At 41.8% G+C, this 20,085-nt stretch overlaps 1 protein-coding gene across 3 annotated transcripts in view; it reads left to right on the forward strand.

The window, feature by feature from the left end:
* Window positions 1-8,251: 8,251 nt before the first annotated feature.
* Window positions 8,252-20,085, forward strand: part of KDM5A (lysine demethylase 5A) — an 84,964-nt gene continuing 73,130 nt past the window's right edge. The window contains exons 1-3 of one of the 3 annotated variants that reach the window (XM_081247968.1): window positions 8,252-8,896; window positions 11,342-11,419; window positions 12,756-12,878. In XM_081247968.1, the coding sequence (XP_081104094.1) occupies window positions 8,732-8,896; window positions 11,342-11,419; window positions 12,756-12,878 (366 nt within the window). In that variant the 5' untranslated portion in view covers window positions 8,252-8,731. The remainder of the gene's footprint in view (window positions 8,897-11,341; window positions 11,420-12,755; window positions 12,879-20,085) is intronic. The other 2 variants (XM_081247967.1, XM_081247969.1) reach the window with 2 other exon arrangements.

Consider the following 20,085-nt stretch of genomic DNA (forward strand, 5'->3'; position numbering starts at 1 on the left):
CACTGGTTTACACGGCCCTCTGGATTGCGCACCAATAGAAAAGCTGTTCACACAGAGGCCCGCCCCATTCCCGCTCTCCCTCGCGCGCCTTGCCCCGCAGAGGTCTCCGGGAAATGTAGTTTTCCTTCTGCACACAGCTCTCTGGATGGAGGAGGTGGCCCGGCAGCAACCCAGCGCCTCCCGGTACTGGTGGTGTTGATGTTTGGGGTCCGACGCCCTAGTTCTGGCGCACTTTAGGGCTCCCAGTTTAGGCTTTCTCAACTAGCTTGTTTTCATGAAAGATGATGCAGAAATGCTGTGCATAATCACAGGATTATTATGAGTTGGAATGTACGAGTTTATCTCAAGGAGGTGAAGAGTCTTAAGAAGATAGTTTCTCCTTCAATGACCTGATGGCGTAGAGCTAAGACAGGACCTGTGGATCAGTTTCTACAGTCAGAGGAGTATGTATATAAATGTTGTTATTATCAGGTAGCAGACACATCCTCCTTTTCCTGAGAGGTGTGAGAAACTGTCTTTAATCATATATGTTAGTTCAAAGGCTAATTGTGGTCTCATCTTTGCGGAAGAGTTGGGTGTAGGGGGAAAGGCACTTTAATCTCAGAGCTGCAGCTACTGAGACAGGCTGGGATGTGGGACCCTTTACTGCAATGCTTGCACCTGGACAAACGTCTCCTCCAGCAACAGCATACAAAGAAACTATGAGAGACTAAAAATAACTGCATGCCTGCACAGTTGGGGCAAAACAGGAACAGGAAGATACAGCAAGGCCAAAACCCACCTGCCACGATCCCTGCACACAGCACTACCAGGGGGTGGGCAGACCCCCTAAGCCACCCCTCCGGCCCGGGATTGAGCAAGGGCACCTGTTACTTGTTTTCACTCCCTCCCTGCTGCAGAATGAGTCCCAATAAAGCCTTGCCTGAATTCCTCGTCTGGCCTCTTACCAATTTCTGTTGATTGAAAAATCCAAGGACCCTGGTTGGTAACACTACTGGTACGGAAAAGCTGGGACTCTTCACTGGTCTGAGACCTAAGGAAGTCTAAAAGGAACTTGCCATCTTCTAAATCTGCTTTTTTTCCCCCTTTGTGATTTTCTGTTAGTTACATCAAGATTTTCCCAGACACCTTGGCTCACTATTTTTGTCTCTCTTTTGGCACCTGCATTTTTTAAAAAAACAAATCATGGTGATCTTACCTTCCTACTAGTTCTCAAATTTATATCTTGCTTATTTATTTCCACTCTGTGTCTCATTCCTTTTAACTTGGATTACTTCAATAGGCTTCTAACTGGTGTTTTTGCCTCAGGCTTTTTTTTTTTTTTACTTCTCCAATCCATTCCTTAAAAGCTGCTGCTCTTTTTTTTTTTTTTTTAAAGCACACTTCTGGATAGGTCATACTGTTACCGACCTGGGTTCTTGGACTCTTTAATCATTAGAAATTGATGAGGCCAGAAGAGAAATTCAGGCAAGGCTTTATTGGAGCTCATGCTTCAGCAGGGAGTAGTGAAAACAAGTAAACAGGTGTCTTTGCTGGCTCGCCGAAGGTGGGGTGGTGAGATGGTCCCTTAACTGGGGTAAGGGTATGGATGGATCGGTGGATCGGCCGGAGGGGTGGCTTAGGGCGTCTGCCCACCCCCCTGGTGGTGCTGTGTGCAGGGATCGTGGCAGGTGGGTTTTGGCCTTTTTGTATCTTATTGTTCATAATTTGCCCCGACCACAGATGCATGCAGTTATTTTTAGTTCCTTATAGTTTCTTTGTGGTCTGTTGCTGGAGGAGAAGATGTTTGTTCAGCTGCAAGCACTGCAGTAAGGGGTCCCAGGTCCCAGGTCCCAGCCTGTCTCAATACTCCTGCTCATAACTTCTGGTGACTCCCCACAGAGAATGAAATCCATATAGTAATAGGGCACTCAAACATTGCCACAGTCTGACCATACTTTCTCTATTATAATAAATAACTAGTTATTTCCTGAATGCAACATGTACTTTCCAGCTTTGGCTCACACGCTTCTATCTGGATTGACCCTTTCCATGCATCTTCATACATTTCTACCAAGGCCAATGCAAATACCATTTCCTTAATCGGTTGTTATTCCTTCCCTTTGATATTCTGTAGCAAGTTGTCATTATATATTTTATAGCACAGCTTCTATTTAGATGTCATCAATCTTGAGTCCTTCTCTGACAGCCCTATCCCCCCCCAACACCCTCCACACCCTCCCTTCTCTACTTTTTAAAATACCTCATCACTGCCTAGAATAGTATATATTTGCTAGTGCTCATGATTTTGTCTCTCCTCACCGCTAGAATCTAAGTTCTGTGAGGAGACATACTTTGTCTTCTTGTTGTTGTTGCTCACTGCCCATATATCCAGCACATAGAAGATTGCCTGGCACCTAGCTAAATTCATCGATAATGATGTTCCTCGCCTTACAGCAGTCCTTTATTTGCTCAGTGGAAAAGGATAGGTGATTAGGAATCCATTCAAGGTCATACAAATTAAATCATAGTGAAGTAACTAATACTTATATCTTGGGTAAAGCATAAGCTGTGGACACTTTGAGGGAAGGTAGCCATAGATTAAATATGAGTGTTTAAATATGATTTGAAAGTAGTTGTTGATACCTTAATTAAGGGAGGACAATAAAAAGTGATAATTTGGGCTTCCCTGGTGGCGCAGTGGTTGAGAGTCCGCCTGCCGATGCAGGGGACACGGGTTCGTGCCCCGGTCCGGGAAGATCCCACATGCCGCGGAGCGGCTAGGCCCGTGAGCCATGGCTGCTGAGCCTGTGCGTCCGGAGCCTGTGCTCCGCAAGGGGAGAGGCCACAACAGTGAGAGGCCCACGTAACAAAAAAAAAAAAAAAAAAAAAAGTGATAATTTGCAAGTAGTTTCTGTTGACTTCAATTAAGGTACAAATATTTTCATTGATTGTCTTGAAGAAGAGATAAAATAAAACTATCAATTACATATGAAGAATATGTCAAGGTTTAAATTTTTTTCAAAAATTGTGGAATTTTAAGGCAATGGTGAAGCCAATAATAAGTTCAGTTAGTACAGCATAGTATTCCAGGAGAGGAAAGAGAAGGTAAATATAGAGGAGCTTTGGTTAAGAAAATACATTTATATCAGAGTTGTTGTTGTTGTTGTTGTTGTTTTGGCCATACCACATGGCATGTGGGATCTTAGTTTCCCAACCAGGGATCGAACCCGTGCCCCCTGCAGTGGAAGTGCAGAGTCTTAAGCGCTCGACTGCCAGGGAAGTCCCCAGAGTTTTTAACATAGTGATCTTTCATTTAAACATTAAGATACAGAAAAGGAAGTTATAAAGGAAGGGATTAATTCAATATTGCACAGCAGCAGTTCATAAGAATTTGGAGATCGCTTGTAAGTGTCAGGCCTACATCATATTCAACGGCTCTGGTAGGAACGTGATCTGAAGATTTTTTTCATGCAATATTTCAAGTGATGTTTACAGTTGATCCTTGAAAAGCACAGGTTTGAACTGCATGGGTCCATTTATATGTGGATTTTTTTTCAATAGTAGATACTACAGAACTCCATGACCCCAGGTTGGTTGAATCCATGGATGTGGAATTGTGGATAAGGAGAAACTGCAGATACTGAGGAACCATGGACACAGCGGACTGGAAATCATAGTGGATTTTTGATTGCATGGAGGGTTGCTGCCCCTAATCCCTGTGTTGTTCGAGGGTCAGCTTATTTCCTTATTAACATCATGATAGGGACTTCCCTGGCGGTCCAGGGGTTAAGACTCCATGCTCCCAATGCAGGGGGTCCGGGTTCGATCCCTGGTCAGGGAACTAGATCCTGCATGCTGCAGCTAAAGATCCCGCATGCTACAATGAAGATCTCTCATGGGAAAACGAAGATCTTGTGTGCGGCAGCGAAGACCTGGAGCAGCCAAATAAAAACAAACAAACAAAAAACATCATGATAAGGGAAGAAGGAATATTTTAAGCCATAGCTTTTCAACCTGTATAGTTCATAAAAATTGAATTTCTCCCTCCTATTCTGATTTGTCCCCTATGAAGTACTTGGAGTCTGTCTTCCCAAACCCCACTTAAAAATGTGTCTTAAGTATATAGTATATGTATTCCTATTAATTGACTCTGTTGGCTTTTACTTTCTCTACTTCGTAGTACAAATAACAATTTTTGTCTCTTTTCTAAATACTAAGTCTGGTTTTGCTAGGTCCAAATACATGCCTTCCCCAGACTCCATTCTGACGCACATTAAGAAGCACTGGAGTAAAGTGATCAAACGTAGTGTTGGGTGGGAACCCAATATTCATAGACATGTTTATTGAATTGAACATAATTGAATTCAATCAAAGACCACCAGATACAAAATGAACTGTCATTATTTTGGCCTAAATGAATTTAAGGGTTTGTTAATTACACTTGAGTTCTTGTAATGTTAAAGTATGTCAGAGAACCCATTTTATTGCATCTTAGAAGAACCTAGTGACATATACAGTGTAAAAACTTAAATGTTTAAATATTTAAGAATCAAAGATCTGTTGTTGAGACTGTTGCTCTAATAGGTTATTTACTTTTCTTTCCTCTTTAAAAAATTATTTATTTATTTATTTATTGGCTGCATTGAGTCTTTGTTGCTGTGCGCGGGCTTTCTCTAGTTGCGGCGAGCGGGGGCTGCTCTTCATTGTGGTGCGCAGGCTTCTCATTGTGGTGGCTTCTCCTGTTGCGGAGCACAGGCTCTAGGCATGCAGGCTTCAGTAGTTATGGCACACAGGCTCAGTAGTTGTAGCTTGTGGGCTCTAGAGTGCAGTGGTACGTGGGCCTCTCACTGTTGTGGCCTCTCCCATTGCAGAGCACAGGCTCCGGATGCGCAGGCTCAGCGTCCATGGCTCATGGGCCCAGCCGCTCCGCGGCATGTGGGATCTTCCCGGACCAGGGCACGAACCCGTGTCCCCTGCATCGGCAGGCGGACTCTCAACCACTGCATCACCAGGTAAGTCCCTCTTTCCTCTTTTTTTTTTTGCGGTACGCGGTCCTCACACTGCTGTGGCCCCTCCCATTGAGGAGCACAGGCTCCAGACGCGCAAGCTCAGCGGCCATGGCTCACGGGCCCAGCCGCTCCGCTGCATGTGGGATCCTCCCGGGCCGGGGCACGAACCCGTGTCCTCTACATCGGCAGGCGGACTCTCAACCACTGCGCCACCAGGGAAGCCCCTCTTTCCTCTTTTTAAAGCAGGTCTTTTCCAGTCCTTTCTCCTTTATTATGTTAATTCAAATTATAGGATAAAGCAGCAGTTTTCAAAGTGTGGTCTACAGACTCCTATTTGTCCCCAGGACCTTTTGGTTCCTGAGATACTTTCTGAAGGTCTTGCAGTCAAAAGTATTTTCATACTAATACTAAGATGCTATTTTCCTTTTTCACCAATGATATTTGTCCCAATGGTGCAAATGCGATGGTGGGTGAAATTGCTGGTCCTGTAGCACACACACATCACAGTGGCACCAACACACTGTAGAAGTGGTCTTCATCACATGCACTCATGGTTTAAAAAAAGCCAGTTTTACTTAAGAATACCAGATGAAGCAGTAAAAATGATACATTTTAATAAACCTTGACTCTTTAATACATGTCTTTTCTAATAGTCTGTGATGAAATGGGAAGTACACGTGGTGTACTTCTGCACACAGAAGTGGGAGTGTTTGCTCAAGGGAAAACACAAGCTAAACTAGCCATTTTTTCCATGGAACACCAGAAGGCCTAACAGACAAACTATAGTTATTCAGATCTAGGTTTTTGACAGACATTTTCTTGAAGATGAACAATGTGAGCCCATCTCTTCAGTGGAAACAATGGATGGTATTTATTGATTGAATATTTGAGCTTTTCCAGTGAAAATTGTAATTTTGGAAACTTGTTTCTGTCAGTATGAGTTTGACAGCTTCCCAATTTTTTTATAAGTTCAATGGTAATATTTTTGTGATTTAAAAAATAATATATGATATGCATCAACATTTGGAAGATCTGTATAACTCAGTGAACCAACATTTTTGAAATGATCAATGCATGATGTTACAAAATGACTGGGTAAAAAGTCCATTCAAGGACAAATGTTGACTACCATTTTAATACAACAGAGTACAAAAAGTTCATTGATAAAATTTTAGATTCCACATTGCTAGCCTCAAAGAAATTACAATGATTTGAAAAGGCTAAAATTTTAAAAAATACTTGTCCCTTTTCCATTCACACCTGTGTGGTGTTGGATTTTCTTCATATATTTTAAACCAAACAACATATCACAACAGATTGAGGGCAGAAATAGATGTGAGAATCTAGCTGGATGCCACTAAGCTAAATATTTTTTTAAAATTTCAAAAACTGTAAACCAATGCCACTCTTTTCACTAAATTTCTTTTGGAGAATATTGTTATTACTTATCAAATATATTTATGTTAATGTGTGTGATGTGTTAACTCGGAGGGTGTTTTTTTGGATGAGATTAATATCTAATCAATGAACTTTTAAGTACAGCAGATTGCTCTCCTTAATGTGGGTGGGCCTCATCCAATCAGTTGAAGGCTTGACTAGAACAAAAAGCCAGCCTCCTCAAGCAAGATGGAATTATCCTGCAAACTGCCTTCAAACTTCATCTGATAAAGAATGAGTAGGAATTTAGCCAGAAAAGGGATATAGGAAACTGTGGGGGTGGGGAAACATTATCTGTGAAGGCTCAGAGGTGAGAAATCATGGTGCATTGAAGTCACCACAAAAGTTTCTGTGGGGCTTCCCTGGCGGTGCAGTGGTTGAGAGTCCGCCTGCCGATGCAGGGGACATGGGTTCGTGCCCCGGTCCGGGAAGATCCCACATGCCATGGAGCAGCTGGGCCCGTGAGCCATGGCTGCTGAGCCTGCGTGTCCAGAGCCTGTGCTCAGCAACAGGAGAGGCCACAACAGTGAGAGGCCCACGTACAGCAAAAAAAAAAGAAAAATTTCTTTGTACTGCATGGAGAAGCATAAGAGAGGAAGCTTGGGGGTAAGACAGCAAACAATAAAGGAGTTTGGAGTTGGCGAGTTTGTTTTTTTTTTTGGTTTTGGTTTTGGTTTGTTTTTGGCCCTGCCATGTGGCTTGCAGGGATCTTAGTTCCCCGACCAGGGATCAAACCCATGTCCCCTGCATTGGGAGCACAGAGTCTTAACCACTGGACCGCCAGGGAAGTCCCTGGAGTTGAGTTTGGAGATGAAAAGTGACGAGGTGAATTCTGGACTTTAGACCAAGCAACCTGATAAATGAGTGGAAAGAGATATGACAGGGGGCAAGAACTGAGCTGTTATCACAGTCCAGGGGAGAGAGAATTTAAATTAGGATCGTGATAATTTGGATGGAGACATGGGTGGATTTAAGGTTTTTAGATGATAGAATCTCCAGACTTGACACAGGGTTGTATGTGGGTAGTGAGAGAGCAAGAGTTTAAGGATTACTTCTGGATTTCTGGATTAGGCAACTGAATAGATGAATGAAGTCATCCGTGGAAACTGGAAACACTGAAAAAACAGTGGGGAACTATGAGTTCAAGGCACATTTAGTTTACCAAAGTGGAGTTGTCCAGTAGGTAGCTAGATGTACTGGCTTGTAACTCAGGAGAGGAGTCCAAGCTGCAAGTACAGATTCGGCAGTCATTAGCCATAGCTGGCAATTTAGGTCCTGGGGGAAGCTGAGATTGAACAGGGAGCATGAGATCGAGCCCTGGGAAGTAAGTCTTCCTTCCAATAGATAATACAAGAACTACTGTTTCACGGTTTCTTCTTTAGTACTTTCTGCGTCATTCTCAGCAACTTGGGAGGAAGCGTCTACGCCCGCCGGCACAGAGATGTTCGACAAGCAGGGCCAGTACAGCTGCCGTAGCTGTCACTGAAAACTGAGAAAGGCTTCAACGGTTGGAAAAGCAAGGTCAACAGCCGTTGCTTCTCTGAGGACGAAATCAATTCCCGGATGGTGGCGAAGGCCGGCCCACGGGGAGATTCGGGCGGGTGGGCTGGACCCGAACCTGTTGCTATGGAGATGGGGCGGATTAAAGTGGCCGAACGAGATTATTCGAAAAGGACACTAACAGTGAAAGGACTAAAAAAAGAGCGATGCCGGAAAAGGTAGTTATCTGGAAACAGACAGACACGGAGGCTGAAACAGGCAGCCCTGCGAGGTCCGGTTGCTTGTGTTCCGGTCCATTTGTACACAAAGGAGGAATCGGGCTCCGCTCGCCGGAAGTAGAACCTCTGCCCCCGGCGCATTACGCATCCTCCGCGCCGGAAGAGCGCCCCGCTCGGTCCGGCCGCTTCCCCCACCGCCCAGTAGGAGGGGCGGCTGGGCCGCCGGGTTGTGCAGCCGGGAGTCGTCGGCAGCGCGGAACTTGGGCGCACGAGAAGCCAGGGAGCGACCTGCGTTGCCGGGGGAGGGAGGAGGAAGGAAGGTCGCGCAGCGGGGCGACACGTCGCTGCGGAGGGATCCTGTTTCTGGTGGCGGAGGGATTTGGTCGCACGCTGACTTCCGGTGAGCCCCGACCCGAGAGGAAAAGCCCCGAAGGAAACAATAACAAACGCAGGAGGAAGCGGTTTTGGGGTACGTGTGTTGAGCGGGTGTCGTCCGAGAAGATGAGCTTCGGCCCCTGTCAGGGGACGTGAGCGCGATCGCCGGGCCCCAGCCAGCCCTTCTCCCCGTGGGCCCCTGGTGCCACCATGGCGGCCGTGGGGCCGGGGGGCTACGCGGCGGAGTTCGTGCCGCCTCCGGAGTGCCCGGTCTTTGAGCCCAGCTGGGAGGAGTTCACAGACCCGCTCAGCTTCATCGGCCGCATCCGGCCCCTGGCGGAGAAAACCGGCATCTGCAAAATCCGACCGCCCAAGGTACTGGAGTCTGATCGGCTTAGCTCGACTTCCCGGTCCGCTGCCCTTTCGCGTTCGCTTGCCCTGGTCTCTCGACACCTCGACTTTAAGTTTCTCCGTGTTTCCGCTTTGGTTTCTTTGGGGTCTTATGTAGGCACGTCTGTGGACGCGAGAGAGTCGTGTCCCGGGGCCTATCCGCCAAGAGCTTGGGAACCGATACTTTTCTTCCCCTCTTGGGTTGTGGGCAAGGGTAACAAAGGCTTTCGGCCTTTCGTTGGCCGTAAGGTGACTGAAGTATCGTGACGCGACAGCCCTACCCTCGCGTATAATCCTCGTTACAGTGCGATAGGAAAAACTGCCGTTCCGTCGGCTCTTGCTTTCTCCTAGCCTTGCTGACGCTTGATTTATTAAGTATCTGCAGGCCTCATCTCAGGGCTAAGGTTTCTTAAATGGTAATCTGAGCTCTAGTTGTCCCTTGGTGTGGTATCCCCAAACAAGCACCCCAGACTGATTACTGCTGCAGTGAAAAAAAGTCTTCCCGGGGGAGGAGAAGGAAAAAGCAGCAATTATTTTAAACATCTAGAGGTTTAAAAAAAACATAAGAATCGCAGTTATTGCACATAACTGGGTTTGCCTCTAGGTTAGTTACGATTCTCAGTCTTTACGGTGAGGAAAGCTGATACTACTCTTTGTTTTGCGGGAATTAGTGCCCCAAGAGGTTGAGGGTTTGCTCAAGGTCAAAAGGTTTTTTTCTCTACCCGTCAGGTCCAGTGCTTTCCAAATGATGTTCCTGGTCCACCTGCACTAGGGTCGACCGGATGCTTGTGAAAATGCAGATTCCTAGGCCTCATTCCCAGACTGGAATCAGTTTCGGGATATGGAAGTTCTAGAAACTGCTTTTCTAGCAAGTACTCTCTTGATTCTTAATGAACATTAAAGTTTGTGAACCATGCCTTAGTGCTCCTTAAAGGGATATCTTGCTTTATGTTTTGTCTACTAGTAATAAAATAAAATACAGTCCTTTTACACCTTGTTGCATTTTAAAAAGCTTCTGCTCTCACCACAAACTACCACAGAAGTGTGCAAACTACCACAGTGAATAAAAAGAGCTTAGATTGAGGGAGGAGGAGGAGCAGCTAGTGTAGCATTTACAGATGTTTTCATTTAATATTCTTTGAAGCCTCAGTAGGTAAATAAGGTCATTTTACAGATGCGACAAGTCTGGATAAGTTAAATAACTTATCAGATGTGTGATCTTGGGCAATGGCAAAGTAGATTTTGAATCTAGATCAATCTATTTGTTTCTAAAACTCAGGCAAGCCACTTCCCTTATGCTCAATGAATTTGATTAAGATTACAGACTATCAGTTGCAAGCAAAGGATTAACAAATAATTGCTATGATGAGTGTTGGTACGTGTATTGGCATCCTCCCCAAAGTTCACTTAACTCTTTTATGAAAAATTTATTTTCATTTAATTCTTTTTCTATCAAGATTACCTGATATTGACAAAACCTTAAGCACTGAGGCTTTTCCTAAACCATATTTTCATTTATTCTGTTGCTTTAATGAATTAGAAATTCTATTCAAGGTTCCTTCTAGTTAAAAAAATATATATATATATGTATAGCTTTTTGTTACTTACAAAAGGTTGAAATAATATACCTTCTCTTTGCGTCACAATGTTATTATTGAAAATAAGTGTTGTTTACAAGCAGAATTTAATTTCAATATTGGTGGATTTCTTTAGTTTCCAAGGTAAGATAAAAATTTTTTAGTACTTTTCACATTTTTAAATAGATTACTATTTAGGCTAAATCAAACTATGGTCTCTGGAACTCTACTTGAAATGAGTTGTCTCATTTCAGTTATACCACATCTCCAATCTGGAAATTGTCCTTGTTCTGTGGGTTTGCTAATTTTTAAAAAAATTTTAATAAAAAGAAAATTTGGGTGCCCAGAAGCTGGGCTTTGAACAAAACATTTATATAACATAGACTTTAAAGTGCTGTGTCACATTCCACATGAATGAAAAAACACATTGTCCAATTACATAAGTACTTTTAAAACATTACCTTTTGGTCTTTAATTTTACCTTTTTTTATTTCTTTCAAATTCTATTTTCTTTTTATTTTGATAAACTTGGATGTTTACTAGATGCTGTATTGAGATGAGCTTATTGCATTCCACTTGAGTAATTGGGGAAAGCGTAATTGTCAGATATAAATAATGGGACTGTGAGATTTGAGGAGAAAATTGATAAAATAAGCTTAGTATTAGAATGTTAGAGATAAGTAATAATAAATTATTCTCTCTAAATATTATTCTTTTGGTCTCTAACTAAAGAAGACTTGTAAGTTGATCTGTTGTCATCTTGATTTGTGGCAACTCACCCCTTAAATTAAGGGAATGAATAGTGCATTCCTTGCTTATTAACCAACATGGTGAAGAAATTTTTTCTATTTAGGATTGGCAGCCTCCATTTGCATGTGAAGTCAAAAGCTTCCGTTTTACTCCCAGAGTCCAGCGTCTGAATGAACTTGAGGTAAGTGTTGTTACATCCCGTTTCTGTCTCCTGATCTGTTCTTTATATCAGGACTCCAGGTAGAGAACTTTAAGAAGCTCATGTACCAGGGCTCAAAATTAATGTTAATTGGGACTGAATGGAAGGAAGTTTCCGATTAAAAAAAAATGTTGATAGTAGTTATTACAGTTTTTTCTGCTTGACTGGGATTGTGAGACACTATCTGTAGCCATGTTTTTCATGGTGGAAATATCCAGTATTTAGCTTTAGAGAACTGGAATTCCTTTTTTTTCTTTTTTTTTGCGGTACGCGGGGCTCTCACTGCTGTGGCCTTTCCCGCTGCGGAGCACAGGCTCCAGGCGCGCAGGCTCAGCGGCCATGGCTCACGGGCCCAGCAGCTCTGCGGCATGTGGGATATTCCGGGACCGGGGCACGAACCCATGTCCCCTGCATCGACGGGCGGACTCCCAACCACTGCGCCACCAGGGAAGCCCAGAACTGGAATTCTTAAATTCTACTTTCTTCAGTGCCAATTATTCTGATAAATTTTTCTTTTGTTAATGTTGGAAGATTCTGTATCTTGTAGTCTTTGGAAAATAGTTTTAAAAATTCTTCTATTAAAAAAAACTAGTTTTCAAAAGTGTTTTTTGTATGTTTGTTTGGTTTTTTGCTCTAACAGAACTTTTCTAGGACTCTTAATCTGATTTATTAAGATCTCCCTTTAAACATTTTGAATGTCTCTTAAACTTCTAAGTTGAAATCTGTTTACATAGTTGCTCTTCCTGTTTCTGAGATTTTTCAGAAGATTCTTCAATGTGGTAAAAAACTTCCAGAGTACAAAAGAGAAATCTTAGACAGTTAGGGCTTAATGTGTCATGCTGAGTTTGTTTTTTTTTTCCTTGATGCTCCTAAAACAGTTATTTTTTGAGATTTTAATACCTTTTTTTCCCCCCTTTAGTCTCTTATAAGATACTTGATGGAGGATCTTAATATCAGTGAGGTGGAGAGTTGGTGTATTTGAAGTATGCACATTATCTCTAGATGAAATGACAGGTTTAGAATGCTTAGAAAAAATAGTTCGATTTACTAAATTTTCTGATTAGATTAAAGTTAACTTTTATCAAAAATTGCTTTAGTTGATAATAGAACTTTTCGCATATATTAGAGTAACTTTTTTGTCTTAGTAAAGTTTAATAGAAGTATTTTGCTTCTTTTTTATTGACTTATAAGGTTGGACTAAGCAGTAATGAGAAGTCTGAATTTATTTAAAGAAATGAGTACCTTTGTTAAGTAAAACTCATTTACTTTCACCAAAACTTAATTCCTATCTCTCATTTCTATATTTTAATAATCTTAGGCAATGACCAGAGTGAGATTGGACTTCTTGGATCAACTAGCAAAATTTTGGGAGCTTCAGGGGTCTACCCTTAAGATCCCTGTGGTGGAGAGAAAAATTCTGGATCTCTATGCTTTGAGCAAGGTGAGGCTTGTACTTTGTTAAGAAATTGAACAGGGGCTAGTGAATTTATGAAATTAGGAATTTCAGATATACTTGATGGAAAACATCGCTTCCTATGTAGGATTTGTTTGACAATGAAATGCAAGCATGAGTAAATGGAAATGATAGATTTCCAAGTTATTTTTAAAATCTATAGTTTGTTATGAGATTAATATTTAATAACTACTCAGATTAGTAGGTTCTGTTTACACAGTATGCAAAAGAAATGACACAAACCTCCTAATATTATTTTGTATGAAATGAACAGTGTCCTATATTGAGCTTGTCAGCTTTTTTTCTGCTTCTTAATTGAAAATTTGGTACATTAAAGAGATTAATGTTGCTCAGCATTCTCATGTGTGGTACATACCAGTTGTATTAATACCTGTAAGTAGTGTTAGTGGTTAACTGAGGGCAGCATTATCCAGTAGGATGAATATTAACTTTGTAATGTTACGTTCCCTAATGTGAAAAAAACTAACTGACCTGCAACAGGGTTTGTAACGATTACCTTGATGACATATTTTGTTAATACAATAAGAAAAATCTATGACTGCTCTGACTTGTGAATGAAGATAGCTTGATTATCTGAGGAATTTTGCAAAACAATTTATTTTTTATGTACGTATTTATTTATTTATGGCTGCGTCGGGTCTTCGTTGCTGCGCGTGGGCTTTCTCTAGTTGCGGTGAGCGGGGGCTACTCTTCGTTGTGGTGCACGGGCTTCTCATTGCGGTGGATTCTCATTGCAGAGCACGGGCTCTAGGTGCGTGGGCTTCAGTAGTTGTAGCTTGCAGGCTCAGTAGTTGTGGCTTGTGGGCTCTAGAGTGCAGGCTTCAGTAGTCGTGGCGCGCAGGCTCAGTAGTTGTGGCGCACGGGCTCTAGAGCGCAGGCTCAGTAGTTGTGGCACACGGGCTTAGTTGCTCCACGGCATGTGGGATCTTCCCGGACCAGGGCTCGAACCCGTGTACCTGGCACTGGCAGGCAGATTCTTAACCACTGTACTACCAGGGATGTCCCAAAACAACTTATTTTTGTGGCCTTTCATATGCTATGATTGATAGGCTGTTTTGAAGTAAAAATCTATTCTCACTTTAGGAAGCTTCCACTTTCAAGGGGAAAAAAAAGCTAGAATAATTATACTTAAATTATTTTTTATGATACATTTAAAAATTAATGTCAGGTCAGAATTCTCTAGAATTTTTCTTTTATGTAGTACTAAGCATTTTGGAAAGTATAGTCTTACGCTAAAATAACAGTGCTAGGCTTATTTTATCAGTAAGGTAATGATATCAGTAATTAAGGACTGTGTGAAAATCATCTCATGCAGTTGTATAAAAAAACTGTGATACCAACGGGCAAATTATAGTGAATTTGAGAGATAGGTTTTTGTCTTGTAGGAAACCATTAGGATAAAAAATTTGTTTTGAGAATTCTCTTTTTTGACATTTCTATTCAGTGAAAACTTACCTACTAACTTTTTTTTTGGCTGCGTTAGGTCTTTGTTGCTGCGCGGGGGCTTTCTCTAGTTGCGGCGAGAGGGGGCTACTCTTCACTGCGGCGTGCGGGCTCCTCATTGCGGTGGCTTCTCTTGTGGAGCACGGGCTCTAGGCACATGGGCTTCAGTAGTTGTGGCTCGTGGCCTTAGTTGCTCCGCGGCATGTGGGATCTTCCCGGACCAGGACTCCAACACGTGTCCCCTGCATTGGCAGGTGGATTCGTTTTTTTTTTTTTTTCGGTATGCGGGCCTCTCACTGTTGTGACCTCTCCCGCTGCGGAGCACAGGCTCCGGATGCGCAGGTTCAGCGGCCATGGCTCACGGGCCCAGCCGCTCCGCGGCATGTGGGATCTTCCCGGACCGGGGCACGAACCCGTGTCCCCTGCATCGGCAGGCGGACTCTCAACCACAGCGCCACCAGGGAAGCCCTGGCAGGTGGATTCTTAACCACTGCGCCACCAGGGAAGCCCTACTAACTTTTATTATGTGATGCTGTTTAAGGTTCTGAATATGTTTAGTTTGATTTATGCAGCTTAAATAAAATACAAAAACATTTTCAAAAATTAGTTATTAATATCAGTAGTGTTGTGGTAATCTTCAACCAAAACTCATGCCATGTACCTTATTTTTTTAATACCCTAGGGAATTTGATAGAATAAATATATAAGCAGACAATCTATTAGATTGAAGCTGTTCCTGTATCTTTAATTTCCCAATTAAGGGGTAAACATTAGGTTATACTGATGGTAGATTGCATTCTTGGTTTTACAGAGTTACAGCATTTCAAAATTAGGAAGAGGCTTTAGAAGTAACCTAATCTGAATACCTAGTTGTTTATAATTCTGTGTAACATTTGCCATCTGGACTGTTTAACTCCATTTTGAGAAACCCAATTCCTTTTTGTGCAGAGAGGGACTACTGCTTATAAAGTATATATTGATCAGCAAATGTATTGTGATTAGAGGTTAAGTTTGATTGTCCTGGGGTTTATTGGAGGCTCGTCTTTAAGTGCCCATGGACATCTCTTTCCCCTAACCTTGAGAATGCTTATAAATCTGAGATTTAAAGCTTAAAGGCAGACATTTTGATTTGTAGTTATTTTGTTATACTTTATAATACTTTTGTTCCTTAAATGTCATAGTGAGATTGCTGCTTCTTGCCGCATGAACTTTTTTCTTTACCTTGAGGCTTAAAGTAGAGTGGGATGCACAAGTCTTAAATGTCCAGCTGGGTAGATCTTTCTGTATGTGTGCACTTGTGTAAGCACCACCGAGCGTCTACAGCACTCTCGTGGGCTCCTTCCTCTCCCTCCCAGTCAGTACTTCTCCCCAAAGGTGACTGCTGTTTTGCCCTCCATCACTGGTGAATGGCGTAGGGACATTTTACCTTCTAGCAAGAGGCTCAGGCTGAAAACTGCACAAAATACTGAGAGTTCTGATATTTTTAGGTTGTTAGGTATGCCCTTTACTTTGAAAAAACATTATTTTTGGCTCACAGCTGATGAGCATCTCTTGAATTTGTTATTTTAGACGTGATTTTGACACACTTTGATTTCCACTACTTTTTTTTTTTTTTTTTTTTGTGGTACGTGGGCCTCTCACTGTTGTGGCCTCTCCCATTGCGGAGCACAGGCTCCGGACGCGCAGGCTCAGCGGCCATGGCTCACTGGCCCAGCCGCTCCGCGGCATGTGGGATCCTGCCGGACCGGGGCACGAACCCGTGTCCCCTGCATTGGCAGGCGGACTCTCAACCACTGCGCCACCAGGGAAGCCCTCCACTACTTTTTAACAGGAAGCAGATTTTCAATCTCCTGAGTCATTAAATTATCAATGTGATTGTTTCCTGTTCTGATTAAGTCACTTTGTCTTTCTCCCTGGTTATTATTTTTGATAGTAAAAAGTGTTATTTGGAATGTCTGTAATTTAGTGGAATTCTGCATTAACAATTACTGTTTATAATCAGTGCAGCAAGGAACATTTATTCTAGCCATTTTTAAAAGAAATTTTTGTCAAAGTAATACATAAAAAAAAAGCTTAAAATAAAAACCAGCATTCTTCCTTCTTCATCTCTCCACTCGCTTTACTACTCCTTAGAGCTAATCACTTTCATTTCTTTTAGCTGTTTGATTTAGATCTCCATATTGCCAAAAAACATGCTCATTATGCTATTTCTTCATTTTTAAGTGTTAAATATCATATACGTACTGATTGCCCATTAGAGATTGGCAATGGGTATAAAAATTAAATTCTTACGGACTTCAGGTCCCCCATTCCCTTATAGTGTAGTTAGGTCAATTTTTTATTAACCAGAAATTATTGCTGTGACTGTGTAAATACAAATTTATTTTTACCTGTGCCTAATGGTGTGCTGTGATTGTGTCTCATGTTAATAGTGTGCTATAATTATGTTACCAGTTTTTATTTTCCTTGGAGTTAATAGTCCCCTTGCCTTTTTTCATTTTGTAAGTTTTCTTTGTGACTATTAAAAATTTATTTTCAGATTTTCCAGAAGTATAAATCTCTCAGTATGCTTTCACCCATTAGAAAATCTGCCAGTTTCATTTCCTTCTTGGATCCCTTCCTCTGGAGTTCTTTCCTACTCCAGTCCAGACTAGTTTTTTTTTTTTTTTTTAAGGCTCTCAGCTTAGAACTTCTTTCACGATTATCATTCTGGGAATTCCCTTTGTCTTTCTCCTTGTTTTAAGTCTTCCTATTACTTGGTTTATTCCTATTTTAGTAAAACATTTCTTCTGCTAGTTTGATGAGCAAGAAGGTAAATGGAATGTCAATTTTTTGCTTGTCTACAAGTGTTCTACTCAAACTTCATTGGTAGTTTGGTGGGTTTAGAAGTCTAGATTGCAAATCATTTTACTTGAGAATTGTATTTTGAAAGCTTTACTTCATAGTCTTCTAGCTTGCAGTGTTGCTGTTGAGAAGAATGATGCTATATTAATTCTTGTGACTTTTTCTTGAAGACACAGGGTCTAATCTTTATTCCCAGTGTTTTGAGATTTCACAGTGGATATGCGCAGGTGTGTGTTAATTTTCAGTGAATACGTTTATTGCACTTGATGACCTTTTTAATCTGAACTCACCTCTTTGAGTTCTTGTAACTTTTCTTGTGTTAATTCTTTGACAGTTTGTTCCACTTACTTTTTCTCTCCTTTTGAACTCTTATTGGTTGGATGTGAGACTGTTAGACCGATCCTCTCCTTTACTTACCTGTTTCTTTCTTAGGTTAAGAGCCCCTTCTTCTCAAACTCTCCTGAGAGTAAATCACCAGTCTTCTGCTGTTGTTGGAGAGGGATGGTTGCCTGGCGTGCTGACTGGGGGAGGTCTGATTGCTTTTATACAGGTTTTCAGTCAACACTGTTGTTTTTAAATTTAATTTTAAAGGTATTGCTGCTTCCATTTCTTAAGCCTTTCCAGGTTCTATGTTGCGAAAGCTTCTCTTTAGCTTCCTTCCGTTGCAAGTGCTTGGGGCTTTTTTGTCTGTTTTTTGTTTTTGCTTGCTAGATTATCATTCCTACATCTGCTTTTCTCTTGGTCTTTTTGTCCTCTTGGGAGTATGCCTTTTTGTCCCTTCCTTTTTAGTGGAGCTTTGAGAGGGAGCTTTTAAGTAGAAGATGGCTGCTGTTTTTTGTCTGTTAAAATTGTCTCTTGCTAACTGGACTTAGTTTTTCATTGGACTGAAATTTTGGCCTTGAGTGACATTACTCTTTTGTTAAGTTTTAATTAAGGGGTTGTCTTCATTGTGTTCAGTTTAAGTGCATGCCATGTATTTCTTTATAGGGCATGGGTCCTGTGATGTTTTTCTAATGACAGTGGTGTGATATAGTGCATGGCAAATGTTTGGAATAAATGGTTTATACTTTGAAATTATGCATGGTAATCCTTGAATCTCTCAGCTGAAGAAAAGCAAGTATTAAGGTTTTGTGTGTTTTTATAGTATTAGGCCCAGTTAGATTGTTATAGAGTATTTAAACATGAAGCCAAAGTCATGGCTTTGATTTCTTTGTTAGTTTTGTCTTACTCTTGGCCATCCCCGATTATGGTGCTGTCATTGTCACAGCTGTGTGCCAGAAATGGTCAGAGCTGGGTGGGAAGCATGACTGGATCCGTGCAGCTATATCATTACTGACGGAAGCAGATTATTATGTAATGGTGGTAATTGTGTTGGGAAATACAGATTACTGAGAGGGCTTCTGTTTCCTCTCAGACTTTTACTGCTTCTCCCCACTTGCTTCAGCCACAGTGGTTTCCTTATTGTTCCTCAACATGCTAGGCAGGCTTCTCCTGTGGGCCTTTACTCTGGCTGTTCCCTGCCCTGTGTATCTGCTTGGGTAACTGCTTCACCTCCTTCAAGTCTTTGCTCAAGTTTCACCTTTATAATGAGGCTTTTTGTGACTGTTTGATGCTTCAATTTACCCTCATTCTCCTACTTTTGGGAGGCTTTAAAATTTTTTTCACAGCATTTGTCACTTCAAAATTGTCATGTTATGTTTAGTCTTCCACTAGGCTGTAAGCTCCAACAGGGCAAAGATCTTTATTTTATTCATAGGTGTATTTCCAGTACCTAGAACAGTAGCTGACAGAGTAGAAACCCTGGGAAGCTATGAATGAAAGGCATTCTCACTCATCCATTTGCTTCCAGACAGCCCTCTATCCAAATCACCCTTAATGTGTCTTTCTCTGCACTACAAAATTTGAAAAATAAATATTTTTCTCTACATGATTTTTCCCTGGTTGGCTCTCATTAACAGAGAGAGCTTGTCTGAGGATGTAATAAGAAAAGCTAAAGAATTGAAGATGGGTTCCACTCTTGTGCACATGAACTTCTGTGTTTCTATCAAGCTTTCAGATACTTCACTAGAGGAGAATTTTGCTTTGGCTATAGTTTCATCTTTGCTATAATAAAATCCTAAGCACAAGTAGAAAATGTGTCCTTTACTTATTTATAGCATGTATATTCTCCCCCCCACCCCCAACTTGACCCCCACACAGACATTTATAATACAGCCAACATTGATACAGTGCTTGCTGTGTCTCGGTGCCATCCATTCATTCATTCATTTTGGCTGCGCTGTGTCTTAGTTGCCGCACACGGGATCTTCATAGCTGCATGCGGAATCTTTGTTGCGGCATGCGAACTCTTAGTTGCGGCATGCATGTGGGATCTAGTTTCCCGACCAGGAATTGAACCCGGGCCCCCTGCGTTGGGAACGTGGAGTCTTACCCACTGGACCACCAGGAAAGTCCCTGTCCTGGTGCTTTTCATGTTTTATTTCATTTGTCTTCACAGCAGCCTCATAATAAGGAATAGATACTGTTATTATTACTCTTTTAATAATGGTGAGGAATCTGAGATGCAAATTATGTAACTTACCCAAGGTCACACAGCTATTGAGTTAGCAGAGCTGGGATTTGAACTCTGGTAATCTGGCTCTGGAGTCCATGCTCTTAGCCTTTAAAAAAAAATGGTGGTGAAACATACATAACTGTTTACTGTTTTTCAGTGTACAATCTTATGGCCTTAGGTATTTTCAAAGTGTTGTACAGCCATCACTACTGCCCATTTCCAGAACTTTCCCCTCCCTGTAGCACCTGGTAAAACCTTTATCATACTTTCTATGAATTTGCTTATGCTAGGTTATCTCATTTAAATGGGACCATACAATATTCATCTTTTCGT

Source organism: Mesoplodon bidens, assembly GCF_964165515.1.
Source record: "Mesoplodon bidens genome assembly, chromosome: 11".
In the NCBI taxonomy this organism is placed as follows: Eukaryota; Metazoa; Chordata; class Mammalia; order Artiodactyla; family Ziphiidae; genus Mesoplodon; species Mesoplodon bidens.